The 16,643-nt window shown below is 35.0% G+C and overlaps 1 protein-coding gene and 1 long non-coding RNA gene across 2 annotated transcripts in view; one reads left to right on the top strand and one right to left on the bottom strand.

Moving 5' to 3' along the window:
• Positions 1-12,216, bottom strand: part of LOC135776155 (class I histocompatibility antigen, F10 alpha chain) — a 36,809-nt gene extending 24,593 nt beyond the window's left edge. Inside the window, exons 1-2 of the mRNA XM_065286733.1 lie at positions 12,064-12,216; positions 10,909-11,169 (exon numbers count right to left, since the gene is read on the bottom strand). Of these exons, the coding sequence (XP_065142805.1) occupies positions 10,909-11,169; positions 12,064-12,112 (310 nt within the window). The 5' untranslated portion in view covers positions 12,113-12,216. The remainder of the gene's footprint in view (positions 1-10,908; positions 11,170-12,063) is intronic.
• LOC135776172 (uncharacterized) lies at positions 5,258-5,977 on the top strand. Its single transcript, XR_010544087.2, has 3 exons — positions 5,258-5,346; positions 5,735-5,833; positions 5,923-5,977. It is a non-coding gene; the product is annotated as an uncharacterized lncRNA (long non-coding RNA).
• Positions 12,217-16,643: the final 4,427 nt, after the last annotated feature.

The raw sequence follows: 16,643 nt of genomic DNA, 5'->3' as shown, positions 1-16,643 counted from the left end.
GTAGAGGCGTTAAGCGTGAGTGATTTCAATGTTAAGTCAATGTGAAGATCCGTTGACGTGCGTCTGGAGGTCTCGCGGCGTGGAAGAGGCGTTTGGCGCACCGCGGAAGACGCGTTTCCGCCCTATTCGCGCGTCTAGTTTGCGCGAATTGAGCGCCTGGTGCGGTACGCGTGAATGGTGCTTTTTGTGCATTTTGTTTGACGCGAATTAGCGGCTGATGCTCAAGTTGAAAAATTTGAACTTTGGTGGAATTTCGCGCCGCGTTAACCAATCAGGAGCCTGCTTGCTGCTGTGGGGGCAGCCCAGCCCGGAGTGACTCATTCAGCATGAAGGAATGCTTGATATTGTCCGTGAGCAGTCACCCGGAGCTATACGACACAAGTTCTTATTTCTATAGAGACAGGAATAAAAAGGACCTCGTTTGGAAGAGTGTCAGTGAGGACATTGGGCAACCTGGTAAGTTGTAATACACATTTCACTTTTGAGTCACGTGACGTTTTTCAACCCGCGCCGTTTATTTTCCCCCTATAGTAAGGTTACCAAATACAAACTGCTAACTCTCGATAAATGCACAATCAACATCAGTCATCTTGCAAACAGACAACCGCATAGCACTTGCCCCTCCCACAAGAAGCAGAGTTTGCCTCTGACGCGTGTCAAATGCTTGCTTTTTCCGCGCGTCTACTTCGCTCTACACGCGCGAATGCATTCAAACTGTTCAAGCGGCAAACTAGGCGTGGTAGACGCGATTTTGACGCCTGAAACGCGGTTGGTGTAAACGCAGCATTAGTCAGAAGCGGGCGGAATTATGATAATGACCATCGTGTCCACGACAACAGGCCCAGGAATTGCCTACAATCCGTGTGTTTGTTGTAGTCCAAGAAAAGAGATTTACGTTGGAAACAATAACTTTTGTCATTGTTTACTTTGGCATTTGTACCTTTTACATATCGTTAACATGAACTAACACACTTACACACCAAACGAAATGTAAAATCGTGAATCGGACCATACCCAGCAAACATTGGTCGGACGGCAACGTCGTCTCCCCGGCCAAAAGAGGTCGCGGCAGGACGCCACAAATGGTGTACTATTGGTCCGAAATCAACGTCGTCTTCCCGTCCAAAATTAGTCGCTGCTGGACTGCACAAATGCACAACATGTCCTAAAATGCATTTATGTAGTCCTTGTGAAATATGCAAATGCTGTGCGTACACCTTGGTTAATACTGCAATAATTAATTTAAGTGAACAAAGTAGTTTTTAAGAGGTTATGAATAGACGTCCACTCACGTCTTTTACACGTCTAGACTAGACTCGTAGGAAAAAAAACAGAACAATCTTTATTAAATACACGATTTGTATACAAAGTAAATATATTAACTTTATCTTGTTTAAATAAATTATAATCACAAAGTGCCCAGTGTGATTGCAAAGCCACACTGCATTTTAGTCATTATTTCAACCTGTTTTATTATTGAATGTATGCATATAAATGTAAAACAGATACATATCCGGTCACCATTATGGAATAAATTTCCCGCCTAATGTATTGAGGTCACGGATTAAAAAATAATATGCATGAATAAAATAATAATAAGCGCAAATCAGAACTTTAAACAGATTTAAAGTTATATTGCACAAAACTGAAAAACGAATGCAAAGTTATCCAAATTGCAAACAAAATGACGTTTTCTTTGTTTATATTTTTCATTTTTTTCTTCTCTCTAATATTTTCTGCTCATATTAATTTTTTTGTATGCTTGTGCTGTTTTCCCTTGCTCTTATTTCCACACTCTGCGCTTGCATTTCCAAAAGTTGCAGTTAGAGTTTCATGCAAATCAGGGCAGACTTTAAGTGTCGCCATTGGTCCGCTAGTTTTAGATTGACAGCTCCTCCTCTAGCCAATCAGTCGAAGAGAGGGTGTTGACGCCACTTTGGTGCGACTCAAAGCAGGCGATCGTGCAGGTGAAGATGGATAACCGTCAGATGGGCTTTGATAATTTCAGATAACTTTTTGTATATTCACAGGTAGTGAAGTATGCATGTACAGTTTCTTTAAATATAATTATTGGCATTTATAGAGTCCGTTTTGAGAGAAAATTTAATTTTTCTACTGTTATTGAGCTTATTTACACTTAGCGGTTAGCGCTTAGCGTATTTACCTCAAAGTTTACTTCAGTAATATTACCTTTATTTAAGTAATAATAGTACAGTTTGCATATCAATCCTGCTTCTTTATGTTTATTCATGAATTTATGCTGTTATGTGAAGTCATGAGAGCTATATTTATTGTAATACGAGACATTAAATGCTGTTATATGAATACTTTTGCTTTTAATGTGCTCATTATACACTCACAGTGGCATTTTTGTGCTGGATTTAAATGCATGTTTATATATTTGTTTTTAAGTTTATATTGCAAACTTTTTGGCACAATATAACGTGGTCTTATTGCAAAAGGTCCTATAAAACTGTACACTGTACACGTGCCTTCTCGTGTATAGTTTGAAACACATGTAGCCTTTCTACAATCCTGCCTGTCACCTAATAATCTTAATATATGTGGAGATAAATAAACCTTTGCACTAAATCTGGCTACTTTGATCCATTTCTGTGTTCTGGCTCTGACACACCAAGAGACATGCTGGAGATTTTAAACATCTTTAAGCCAATCTCCTTATGTCCAATATTTATATATGTCCAATATTTAAAGTATATTATGTGTATCTATTTATTCACACACGTCATATGCAAGAAAGTAATGCAGTGTTTTTAAACTTATTTTCTTTGTATGCTGTCAGAATATGAATATTGGCTCAATAAAGGACTATTAATGGAAATTCACAATTCAGAGATTGTATATATTTAGTTTCATTTTGTGCAGCTTGCTGAATACTTTGGAGCTTAAAGCATCAGTTTATAATTTATGTAAATTTAGCATACAGTTATTTTAATTTGTGTCATTTAACGGTTATGCCGTTCCTAGCACAGATAATAAACAAAGCCTTTTCTGTATTGTTGAGTTGTATTATTTATTATTTATTTGTATTAATACAAATAATGTAATGCCCGAGTAAACACAATGGGTCTGAAAATAAAACAAAAGCAATTGGTTTGAAAATGCTTTATTTCTAATCAATATTGGGAAATCCCCTAAAGTAGTGTTAAACATGGGCGAGGCTAGCCCCTTTTTAGGGGTGCTTCAGCACCCCTAAAAAGGAGCTCAGCACCCCTAAAACTTGGAGCAAGAAATGTATTTATTCTAAAATGTTCGTTCGTCTTTGACAAGGTTAAATAATGTCCAAAACATACTCGGTAGTTTGTGGTTTAAAATGTATATGTTAAGGTAGAAAAAGAAAACCTCCCCGCTTAGCAAATGGTGTCATCCTCTTCTTTAACTTCTCTGTACCTGCATCGCTTAGCCCGAGCGCGAAACACACGCAGAGTGAGAATCAGTAAAAAGTGTTGTGATGCAACTTTTTTGTTCAAATCTTACAAAATGTTTACGTTATGTTTATATTGAGCGAGTACATCACGAAGCAATCTTTCAAGCCGTGTTTTTGTCTTATACTGAATCACCATGGTACACGTATAATAAGTGTTTATTTTCGGATTATTTTAGTCCGGCGGGTACCCGCGCGCTGCGGAGTAGTACAGTACCTGGGTGACTCGTCCATAGATTTAAACGGAGAGAAGTAGTGCCGGTTACAATGTTCTTCCGCAAGACGCATGCCTTTTGTCCTGATACTATAATATGGCATTAATGGCAAAAAAGTGCTAGCTCGCCACTAATTAGAAATCAAAAGGTTAGCAAAAAAATGAATCTCAAAACTCATCAGATTGATGCTTTAAAATATGTAATTTAAAAAAAATCTAAGGGGGAGCATTCTCCCGGACCCTAGAGGGGTAATTTTCTTCTCATCTTTTTCACCCCTGACCCGTTTTCATGCCTGAAAGGTCTCCAAAAAAATCTGGATTTTGGAGTTAGTTGAACCAATGTTAAAATGATAGTTATTTTACAATAGACATATTATTGGTTTCTGTAGGAAAAAAGAGTGGGTGGTGGCAGCGGAGCTCATTGGGTACTCAGCACCCCTAAAGCTCTAACCCTAGAATCGCCTCTGGTGTTAAACACAAAGATTCCTTTTATAACATGTTATAACTACTGTACATTTATTCAAAATAAAAACCTGAAGCACCACACTGATATTCAGGCCGTGTGCTATTATGTTTTTTTTGTCAAGATCGTTCAGATTTACAACTTGGCTGAAGTCCGGTAATTTCATAAATGTATTTGTCCTAAAAAGCAGACAGCCATCTATGAAAGGTCTGAATGCCTATGATATCGTAATATTTTTTGTTTTATACTGTATACGTTTGCACATAACTTAACTATTATCACTTTATCATTATAGTGTACTGAGCATAGAATGTGTAAAGCCAATGTATGTAATTCATTTTAGCCTTAAACTGCAAAGACTAACTCCACTGCCTAAACCTAAACTAGCTAAAAGGATTCGTGTTAACGGACTTTCATTTACTTGGATGACACATTATCTTAAAGAACTGACAAAGAGTACTCACAACAGACATAAGTGTATTTCTGTCAAACACTAACAATATTTTGTTTAATGATATTTAATTGTCTAATATTTGCCAGCTGACAGTTATCCATCCTCTCCTGCACGACTATGCAGCCGGGAGTCGCACTGGAGTGACGTCAACTTCCTCTTCAACTGATTGGCTAAAGGAGCTGTCAATCTACAACTAGCGGACCAATGGTGATGCTTAAGTCCGCCCTGATTTGCATGAAACTCTAACGGCAACTTTTGGAAAAGCAAGTGCAGAGTGTGGAAATAAGAGCGAGAGAAAAAACAGCACAAGCATACAAAACAAATAAATATGAGCAGAAAATATTAGAGAGAAGAAATAAAGGAGTAATATAAACAAAGAAAATGTCATTTTGTATGCAATTTGGATAACTTTGCATTCGTTTTTCAGTTTTGTGCAATTTAATTTTAATTCTGTTTAAAGATCAAATTTGCGCTTATTATTTTTTCATTCACGCATATTATTTTTTGATCCGTGACCTCAATACATTAGGCGGGAAATTTATTCCATACACCATTTAGGTCTGAGTTGGATGTAATTTCAAAAACTGTGCCTCCAAGATTATATTAAGAAATATAGTGATAAATCTCGGGATATTACAAAATCCCGCGATAGGACAGATTATCTTGCGAGATAGTGGTCACGTCACGCGTTCTTCCGGAAGTTCACATTCAAACACGAGGAGCGATTACGAGGGAGTTTTGTCTATATATTATGTAAAATCTACTGTTGGGTAAGTACATTGTGTATTATTTGATTAACGTGCTTAAGTTTTACTTGTTTGACACGAAGGCTCCGAAATAAACGTTGCCAGAATTGTCCACACTGAGTATGGCAAAAATTAGCTAGAAGGCTAAAAGCGTACTTTGAACTTATACATGGTATAAAGTATGTTTAAGGATACAGTCAAAGTTATTACTGTAACGTATTAATGTAGCCTCTTGAAAGTCTCTTTCAGAAAGTAAATTATCTGAAAAATAAAAGTTATTTGGCATTAATGGAATTACAATGATTTGATTGCCTAAACATTGCAAATGCAAAATATTAAATACTGTTTTGCATTAAAAGTTCACCATAAGTGTTTGTTTGATTAACTTCCTTTGCTTTTGTTTTGTACAAAGGAAAAGCAGAACCTCATCCAAATAAAAATAAACAAGCTGTTAAAGGCACTGTGTCCTACACAGACCCTCCAAAATATAACCACCCAAAACCCAAGTCAGGTAAATGCCTCAGTTTGAAAATACATTAACAAATTGGAGTTGTTATTGTGGAGTTAATATAATTAATTACAATTTCGTTTTATTTACAGTTGAAGATCAACACAAACCAAATAAAGATGCGCATTCTACAAACAATAAAAAAAGGTATGGAAAATTGTAGATATGAATTTTTGTAGATATGGCTTAAACAGTCTACACATTTGTTAATGTTCTAATGTGTCATATGTCCTTGTTTGTGCTAAAGATCAAGTTTTGTATCCAACACACTTGGATGAGACAGACGTGCCCGACCCCTGACTTTGTCTACCCTACATTAAGTTGTAAGTTTTTGACTGCTTTGCTTAATACTACGAAAAATCATGATTCTTTCAAAAAGGACTTTTATATATTTTGGTATCAAGATGGTGTGATTGATCTATACCCTATAGAATAAGCTGTGACACTGAGACGTACGTGCTACTGATCCGTTTGTTATTTTTTGGTGCATTCCCACACTATTCAAACACATTGCTTGGCTCCTAAGTGCATACACTTTTGCCTTTATAATGTCATTCTCATTAAAAATTTATTCCATGAGTCAGGGTTTTGCCTGAATGTCAACATAATATCCAAATACTTTGATATAAAAAGTTATTTATTTTAATATTTTACACTACTATGTATTTTTTAAAATACATTGTGCATGTGTATGTTTATGTACTTAATGAAATTACATGCAAGGTGTAATTTGTTTCGCAGGGTCACATAATGAACAGCCATCTTACAGACAACCGAAAGAGGCATAGTATTGTTTTCTTGTGTATTGTCATACACCTAAAGAGGATTTTTTTAATCGTACAATTATGGTGTTATTCATTCATTAATGAGTTCTTTCTTACCTTAAATAACTTATCATTTTTCACTACTTTTGTTTTTAATGTCTATATAGTATTCTCTACAATCCCAAATTCTGGATTGACGCCCCAGTACCAGAGGGCACCCCAATCCCAGAGAGCATCCATCTGAAAGCAGGTGATGGCAATTTACTACTAATCAAGGAACTGGCTTTACTGACGAGATGCGCATGATATCACATGCGATTTATCGTGCAGCCCTAGATTTTACATTAGTGACAACACAGCTTAGAGTATAAACATTTACATTTCTCTGAGTTAATAGAGTTAATAGCTACAAATACAGAGCTTATAATGTCTGTCATTGCTCAACCACAAAGACCTAAAAGTACAGACAGCTAATTTCATAACTAATGCAGTATTACACTGTGAAGTTATTTAGTGTTAAAATTTTACACTACCATATAATTAACTATATTTGTCCAGGTGAGGTAACACAAGAAAAAATAACAGGATGGAGACTACCTGATTCTTCACCTATTGCCTCAGCTTCAAATGCAAAAAGTAAGAAATGCTATATGACTGTGTATTTTGCATTATGAATCAATTATGAATACATCAAAGATGTTGATAAGTTGACCTGCGTAAGTTGTGACATAAAGAATATGTATATATATATTACCATCTATCTTTCTATAACATTATTTCAATTGTTTTCACATTTAGGTCCAGCATCTGTCTGAGTTGGTGGATATTCTATCAGAGACTGTGTGAACAATGTTATGAACAGGTATGTATTTCCCTTGAATTGTGTAATCCTGCATAATATTTCAGGAATATATATTGATTACCACCATTAACCCAGCCATTTATATTACTTAATTTCAGGATTTAATCTGTCACACATTACTTGTCAGAAGTTTTAATCTTCGTAGTGGCTCAAACAGTCAGCCATACTGAAAACAAGAAATCAAAACATAATTTCAGTGTAAGCCATTACTTGTCGTCAAAACTTATGGATGAGGATATAGTTTATAGCACATGTTACATGGTAGATGAGTAGTTGTGAAGTGTTAAAACATAGTTTATGTTTGAACATTGCATGCAACTGCTATGTTGCACATTACTGTTAATTGTGATTTATTGACCATTTAGGTTATTTGTATAAGGTGAAGTAATCTTACATTTCTTTCACAGAATGATATCAAATTGTCTTATGGCAAAGTTCAATATGAGGCGTGGTGGACATCTGGAAAAAAGTCTTTTAAAGGCACACCTTTGTATTATGTTATTCAAGGTAATTTGGGGAATATGTTGATCTAAAAAAACTTGTTCTTGTATATTGATGTGATTTTTATTGTTATGCTTGATCTATTCAGGGGACATCACAGCTCACCAATCTTTATCAGAAATATCCTGTTCATTTTTTGACAATTACACACCTAGTTAAGGGTCTTTCTCAAGGGCACCACAGTGGTTTTGTAGAGGGAGGGGACAAATGCTGTTTCCCCCACAACTGATCCAACACTTATTTAATGCAGAACATCTTTAAATAAGAAAAAAAAAAAGATGCAAAAAATAGAAATAGATGCAGCTATGGCAGACCACCTCAAGCACGCTCCAGGAAGAGCTGGGGGTTGTGAATACAAAAAATAAGCCAAACAGCTGTAATGTGTTAAAGAGAGAGTTCACCCAAAAATGAAAATTGTTATAATTTTCTTACCCACATGTTTCAAACCTGTATACATTTCTATTTTCTGCTGAACACAAAGATTGAAAAATTTTTGTAACCAATAGATCTCACAACCCATTAACTGTCAATCTTTTTTTTACAATTGTAGTAAAAAAACAACTGCTTTGTTAAAAACATTTTCAAAAATCTTTGTGTTCAGCAGAACATAGAAAGGTATACAGGTTTGAAACATAAGAGAGAGTAAATTACTAAATAATCATTTTTGGGTGAACTATCTTTTTATATAATAAAGTATTTTGAAATTGTTATTAAAGTTAAACGGTTAAAAAAAAATAAAAAAAGTGCTAAATCAGAACATGCTTCCTTTTTTTGCTTATGTCCACAAATAATGTGTTCTTTAATGTGTTTGTGAAATACACGTGATTACAACGTTATAAAGACGTTCAGGTCTGACTGGACTGAATTTGTGTATTTTAAGAACCTTAATAATTGCCTATTACAATTGTACAAACACGCCTGTTTTATATGCACGTTTAAGTGAGTATAACCCCTGAATGAAGCAGAGACTCATATTACCGTCCAGAAGAGGACATTTTTAGACGTGCACGGACCGTGCAGAAAAGACGTGTGATTCACGGTCAGATGACGTCAAAGACGTCGGTTGGATTTTCATTTTGGAACTATTTTTCAACCATCACGGGACGTGACGAACGGATGTCTTTTCAACGGTCATCACACGTCCAAATGTTTGGTGGGTAGTTGCTCTTTAACTTGAGTCTTGCTAACATGACTCATAAAATGTAATAAGTTTTCTAAAGTTTATATAAGGCAAAAGTAACAGATTTTAGTTTAAAGTTTAAGACTCTTTGTAACAATTTCAGTTGCTGTATCTTTGTATTTTGTCAATCTTTCTGTAGTTTTGCAGCGTTTTTCCTGTAAAACTAACAAAATAGCAGCCTTAAGTTTAGTGTAAGATGTGTTCTTTTAACATCAAAATAATTAAAAAGATTTACTTGTGCAAAATAAACAAATTAGTGAAACTGTCCACCATCTCCTTGGCACAGTTGTTTATTCTAAATATATTTGAAATTATAGCACAGAAATGCACATTGCACATTGTTGGCAGTTTCCTTTGCTGTCTCCTGTTCTTGTGATAAACTGAATATTTTGTATTTTGTAGAAGTCTGTTGAGTATAAAACAGTTTGTGAGGTAATTAAAATAAACTGATAAGGAAGTTGTGCCAACATATTTGTGGGTATGGCGTAGTGATGGCGCAGTGGAAAAGACACACGCCTTTGGTGTGAGAGACCTGGGTTTGAATCCACTGTGACACACCATTGTGTCCCTGAGCAAGACACTAGTTGCTCCAGAGGTGTGCGACCTCTGACATATATAGCAATTTTAAGTCACTTTGGATAAAAGCGTCAGCTAAATAAATAAATAAAATATTTAACCTTTTGTTAAAAAAACATTAGGCATAAAAAGGGCCCTTTATTTCACTTGAGCATCTGCCCCCCTGTGCAGGTCCCTGCTTGAAACAAAAATATCACATGTATTGATATCTACAGGTTGTGATCATAGCCTGTAATGTGTCAGTGTAAATCCTGTAAAAGTAGAGGTGTTTCTAACAAAAAGAACCATATAATATAAATAATTTGTGCTCAGGGGTCACCAAATTCTTAATCCGTGCCTGCCAGCTACTTGTGTTCTTCACAAGTTCAAATTTCTTCATGGTTTTGCGCTCTCATACGTCTACAGTATGCTTACACAATGCTTTTGTTATGATTACACTCCAGCAAGATTACTCAGATAATACAACAAATGCATGTAGGTTGTTTGTAAAACACGGCTGAAAAGTCAAGTGCAGTGTAAATGGAGTTCAACATTTATAAATTTTTAAATAAACATAATTTTGTATCATTTATAAGCTGTTTTCCTTAATCTGGACACACGCACACACGTTGGCATATGTGGTTTACGGGGACAATTCCATAGACGCAACGCATTTTATACTGTACAAATGGCAGTGGCGTAGCATGTATATTAATTAACGAAGAATTTTCCTCACTGCAAAGATTTTAGTTCAGTTAAAATTCAAATAAATATCAATTTAATCTATGTCGGGGCCTATTAAAGGGACGGGCCCCCACGAACTGCGGGGGTGTCCCCTACGCCAGGGACAATTGGTATATTCTATTCCCGCAACCTACCGCAGTCCATATCCCCAACCATCACAAAAAACAGTCTTTAATCTATGAAAAAGTACCTTTTAGTATGTTTTTAAGCCATTTATAGCATTATAAACATGTCATTATACACTATTCATGTCTCCGTAAACCACATATACCAACCTCCCCCCCCCACACACACACAAACACATGAATTAACACCTTCTTTTGATCAACAATCATATATATCATTTGATATATCAAACACCACTAAAACATTATAAGCTTAAAAAAGTTTTAACATGGCACACAATTGTATATAAAGTTAAACGCAACACAAGATGTATAATACACATACTTAACGACTTAAAATCTTTTACCTCCACTTTGATTGAAACGCCCCATAGCTACTTGTAAGTTGTTTTTGAAACTTTGCTCTGTTCCCACACAGACATCAGTCTGTTGTTTCCAGTAGTCTGGACCCTCTGTCTCCCTCATCCAGTCAGTACGGGGGACGTATTGCTTGGTAAAGCTGTCATAATAAGCTGTCAACACATCATCCACTGCACTTATAACTGTAAATTCAGAGAAGCCGTTGATTCCAGTTGTTGCGGTGTAAAACGCTTTGAAAGAGTGAGTCCCTGAGATTTTGAAGAGAAAAGACATTTGATGAAAATCATTAAAAAGTCAAGCTACACAAACAGGCAGACACAGGCAGATCCAATTACTGTCTCAGTATGATATTTGTTTTTAATTAATTTGCTTATTTAACGATTCAGAAGTAGGCCTAATATTTGTCTTATTCACTTACAGTGTTATTACGTGAGCATGCTTCCAGCACCCTCTTGTGATAAAATGAGAGATTTATTTTTTTTAGTTATTATTAAAGCGTAAAGGTAAAACAATTTGCTGTCCGCTATCTGTTTTTTTTCAGTTCCATTGTTATCGTATGAAACTGTAAATTTGCGTTTCTTTATTTCCTGGTGGGTAAATTTAATCAAATATAAGACCCTGCCTGTGAAAACTCAACAAAGTCATTTTTGTTGTAATTTGATTTACTGTTTTCTAAATAAAATCATCCCACATAATAAATTAGATTATAATAAGATTATTTGGCTTTATCCTGCATTATACAGACACGCCCTGCTGAAAAAAACAATAAAACCATTAAATTGTATTGGTTCTATTGGTTCTAATGGAATACTACCGTGTAGTGGTTTTAATGGTAAAAGCTAATGGTTCCTATTGGTATTTTAATGGAAACCATTAGAATTTTCTGTAATGGTTTTATTGTTTTTTTCAGCAGGGCGGACACATATTTAATTAAAAACATTGTTTTCTATCACTTGACAACATAAACAAAACAATTTGAAAAATGTCTGTCTGTATGTATACATTTAAATAATTTATAATATCTTTGTAATATCAATCAGAAGCACATTCAGTGTTATACATTATTATGTTTATTTACTTTGTTATAAATTATTGTAGTTATTCATAACTAGTTAAAGTCAACATAAAAACGCAAAACTTACCTCCATTTGCTTCATATAAAACAAGTAAGAAAAAAAACAGGCTTAGCATTTTTAGTTTGATTACAACGTCCAAAATGCAAACAAACAACTAACGCTCTCTGCTCAGCTTAATCCAATGTCAAATGAGCGATCTAAACATTGAACAAAATGGATAATATCATCATAGCCACGCCTTCATTTCAATGTTTTACCCCTTTTAAACCAATAGAATTTCTAGAATCCTTCAGCGTCAATAGTCTCTAAAAGGAATATACTACAGCAGGTTCTAAACTGAAACTGAAAGGTATACCAAATACAGTCCCAAGTTATGTGTGGTTAGCATTCACTTGTTTAATTACAGCATAACAAAATTCACTTACCTGTCAATTGATGACTTCAAGATAAAAGACAACGACTCGTGTGCTCTAGCTACAGAATGTAAAAGTGCAGCAATTAACAAAATAAATGTAATGGCAGCATGATTTGTCATTAAAAAGTAGCCTACTATGTTACACATCTTTTCAATATGTTCAGTATGGTTTTTCCATGTTATTTTACAATCCATCCATAAGCCTAAATATTTAAACAAAAACACAATTTCTTCTCTCTTTCCATTAAACTCTTTTTTTGTCTGCATATAACGAAGTGCTAATGTCTTGACTAACCTCTTCAAATATATCATAATTTTAAATAATATGGGACTAATAACTCCCTGTAATAGTGAACATCTACCACTTTCACTTCAATTGATCGATCAAGCAAACAAACAAACCATCAAACAAACTTAATACCCAGTTTAAAAAGTCATCCACCAACTTTAACAATATTTTCACATCATGCCATAAGCCTTTTCAATGTGAAAATGCACTGCTATCAGAACCTCATTCATTGCCAAAGCCTTTATAATATCAGTTTTCAATCTTACTATTTCATCTATAGCAGTGTTTCTCAACCAGGAGCTGGGGCCCACAAGTGGACCTAAACAGAAGGGGGGTCTTGCAAAAAAGCATCAAAATAATATAAAACAACCAAAAATCTAACAATATTTTTTGTTTCATTGTTTTGGTTATTTTTGAAATGAATATTTGTCATGCCAAGCACTAAAACATTCTTTTGGATAGAAAAAGTGGGGGCTTCAAAATTTGTTTTGGGCAATGGGGGGGCATTGAAACGAAAAAGATTGAGAACCACTGATCTATAGTACAACGTCAAAGGTGAAAACCATATAATGCTATTCATTTTTTGCTCTCTAAAACATAGTGTAGGGCTGAGCGGGGCACAAACTAACGCAGGGTTAATTGTAACACAGCTACTTTACATATTTATACACGGCTGAGCAATCTGTGCTTTTGGTCTTTTTCTCTTACTGTCAGAAAATGATCTCCTGTGAATTTGTGAAAAGTTTTGATGGGTTTCATTAAGATGTTATAAAAAAGGTTTTGGGGGCATGGAAGTAAATTTTTTCATCTTATGTTTTTTTCGCTTTCTGAGTTGGGTGTAAGTCACCAAATCCAACCTTGTATTATTTTAATCACTGTCTTCTTACCTAAAACATAACACCATTATGAAACACACCAGCAACTCCTAGTAACTGATAGCTGGGATTAAAAACATTTTTACACAGCGGGGTTGTAATGTAAAAAAATGTTGGAACTTGCAGAACAAAAACAAAACAAAATGCATCTATAATAAATGTGAATAATAATGTGTTTTTAATAGAACTTAAAATTATTTTATTTACAATTAAATTGTAAATTTTAAATATATAAAGTATATTAATGTTATAAAAACCTTCAACAAATACATGTTTTGTGCAAAAAATTGTAAAAAAAAAAAACTCAGAATTGTGTTTTCATGTATTTATGATTTAATCTCATACAAAATAAAAGTAATTTTTTGCACAACATGAGTTTGTACTGTGTGTAGTTGTTATGTATACATAAATACACACACATGCATGTATGTATTTAAGAAACATTTACATGTGTATAAAAAATAATATATAAATAAAACATTTCTTAAATGTATATATATGTATGTGTGTATGTTTAAATATACATAATATTTACACACAGCACAAACTCATATATTATGCAAAAAATTACTTCTATATTGTATGAGATTAATCTAGATTAATCTATGCCCAGCCCTAATTAATACAATTATTAATCAAATAATAGTAAAATAATGGAACATCTTCATTTTAACAAGAATTGTTGTCAAATAGCTAAATAATAAACTTTAAATTGATAAAAACACAGTACTAATGAAAAAAGTGGAAATAAAAAATGCAGACAACTACACTGGCCATACAGCTCTGAGTATTCTTTGTTACCACATTACAAAAGATAATAAGAGTTACTTCCCTCTGTCCTTGACTGCCCCCCCATTTTAAAAAGAGCAGGCAGCACATCCATTGTATGTTGAGATTGGAACATGATTGTTGGCTTGGAGTGCCACCTAGTGGAGACTAATGCTAGGCAGTCAAAATACTTGTATTTAAAGTGCGTTTTGCAGGTAAAATTTTTCCACGAATTTGGGCAATTTGCTTGTTGATAATAAACATTTAAATTGTTATCCATTGTATTTTATGTTGTTGGTTATCATAAAACGGAATAAAAAACGAAAAAGTACAGCGGTTTGCAAGGATTCTCCTTTCCCCCTCAACGCACTGCATGACGTCACGTTGGGGAGAGAATTTGCCTTAAGAGCATTGAGAGTGACTAGAGAGATGAGTAAAGTACAATATTCAGATTATATCAATGCAAATTATAGATAAATACATAGATATAGATAGACTAGATAGATAGACTAGATAGACAGAACAACAGATAGATAGATAGATAGATAGACAGACAGATAGATAGATAGACAGACAGACAGACAGATAGATGGGCTAGTATAGAGATAGGCAGAAAGCCAGATAGCCTTAGCATAACTTCGTGTAGAAAGTAAACAAACAATTAACATACTCGTGCATGCTGGTTTGAGGGGGACCATAATCCTGCTGAAATGGGTGTATGCGATCTTCAGCACAAACGAATTCAGGCAGCATTACTCAAATCCTGGAAGCTGAGTGAGGCGTCACGTCGTCACATCTGGTCGCGAGGTAAGAGCCTCGAACACCGATCAAAACGCACACATTTCCCTACAGCCAGTAGCGGAGTTTCAGTCGGGAGAGTCGGGACTTTCCCGGTTGGCCGGTCTGATAATAGCTATACATTGTGAGTTATATTAGCAACACCGTCTGTCGGTCTGATGTGCGGCCGGTTCCCGCAGCCCGCTGGTCAAACTATGCAGCCTCTCTGCTCAACAAATATAAAAGTGCTCAACCCGTTCGGCCGGTCCAATCATGTCCAGGATTTATAAAAATACGGGGATCAGTGATTGGTTTCTAGCCTGTCATCCTTTGATGTAAAAAGCCGCCGAACGCCTGTTTATTGCAGTATGCGGTTGGATTCAAGCCCGCTGCAGCTGCTGACCGCTGCTTCTGTGTATAAAATGATCGTGTGATTCGTTATGATCGCATAAACAATATAACAAAACTTCCTTTTATTTCACATAAAAATATATTTAAGATATTATATGATAGACTAGTAAGTGTAGATTAAGGATGTTTAAAACTCTCTAGCCTGGTGGTCAGGACATGAATGGATTGAATCAGCAGATTTGCAAAGTTTTATTTATCTCCACATATATCATAAATAATAATTAGCAGGGTAACTTTGCAGTATACCACATTATATATTTCCTATTATGTATATATGATTTCCATATTATAAACGTAAGTATTAATAAAACGGCAATAAATGTCTCATCTATTTCTATGGCTCTGGCTGAGGCTTTCATCTACTTCTACCCAACGTGACGTCATCGCCGAATTGCTTAAAAAAAAACGTTAATACCAAAAACATTAAAAAAAGGGTCTTTAAGACCTTTTTTGAGACATTTTAAAAATGATATACATATATTGAGTGATTTATGTACCCATTAATCAACAGTGGTGGTTAACCTGCAACACGCCCTTTAAAGTATACATTATGTGGAGATTTTGTGTGTTATGAAAGGCAATACGGCCTCTTTATGATGTAACAGTATACTTATTAGATAGCAGTGGACTACGTATTACATTTTCAATTGGCATGAAGATGCTTCATGAACTGTGATCCTCTGTCATTTCATTTGCGCTTGCGTCACAAACATTGAAAATTAAAGTAAAACGCTGGAAGCTGCACGGATGTTTGGGGGAAAACCAGTTGGGTGTTTGTGACAGAGCCAAATAGACTAACTGTCAGTGACTACGCCACTCCAATTTACATGGGTAGGAGATCCCACAAAGGGCTTCCTGCACAGTTATCCAAATAAATGAATACACTCAGACCAATATTGCATTAAATTCATTCATTTATTAGATGGTTTTCTCTCTTGACTTAATTGTATTCAGGACTTAAACCAGCATACATGCACAGCAGTTATTTCTAGCGAGGGGTTAGCCACTTCACAATACGCTTCAAAAAAAAAGAAAAAAAAGAAATAAATCAGATAAACCAAAGTGCAAAACAAGAGAAACCCACACAATACACACCACACTTGTAAAATTA

This window comes from Paramisgurnus dabryanus, chromosome 19 (assembly GCF_030506205.2).
Source record: "Paramisgurnus dabryanus chromosome 19, PD_genome_1.1, whole genome shotgun sequence".
NCBI classification, from domain to species: domain Eukaryota; kingdom Metazoa; phylum Chordata; class Actinopteri; order Cypriniformes; family Cobitidae; genus Paramisgurnus; species Paramisgurnus dabryanus.
Note: the sequence above shows the minus strand (reverse complement) of the source record. Positions and strands in the feature narration are given on the sequence as shown.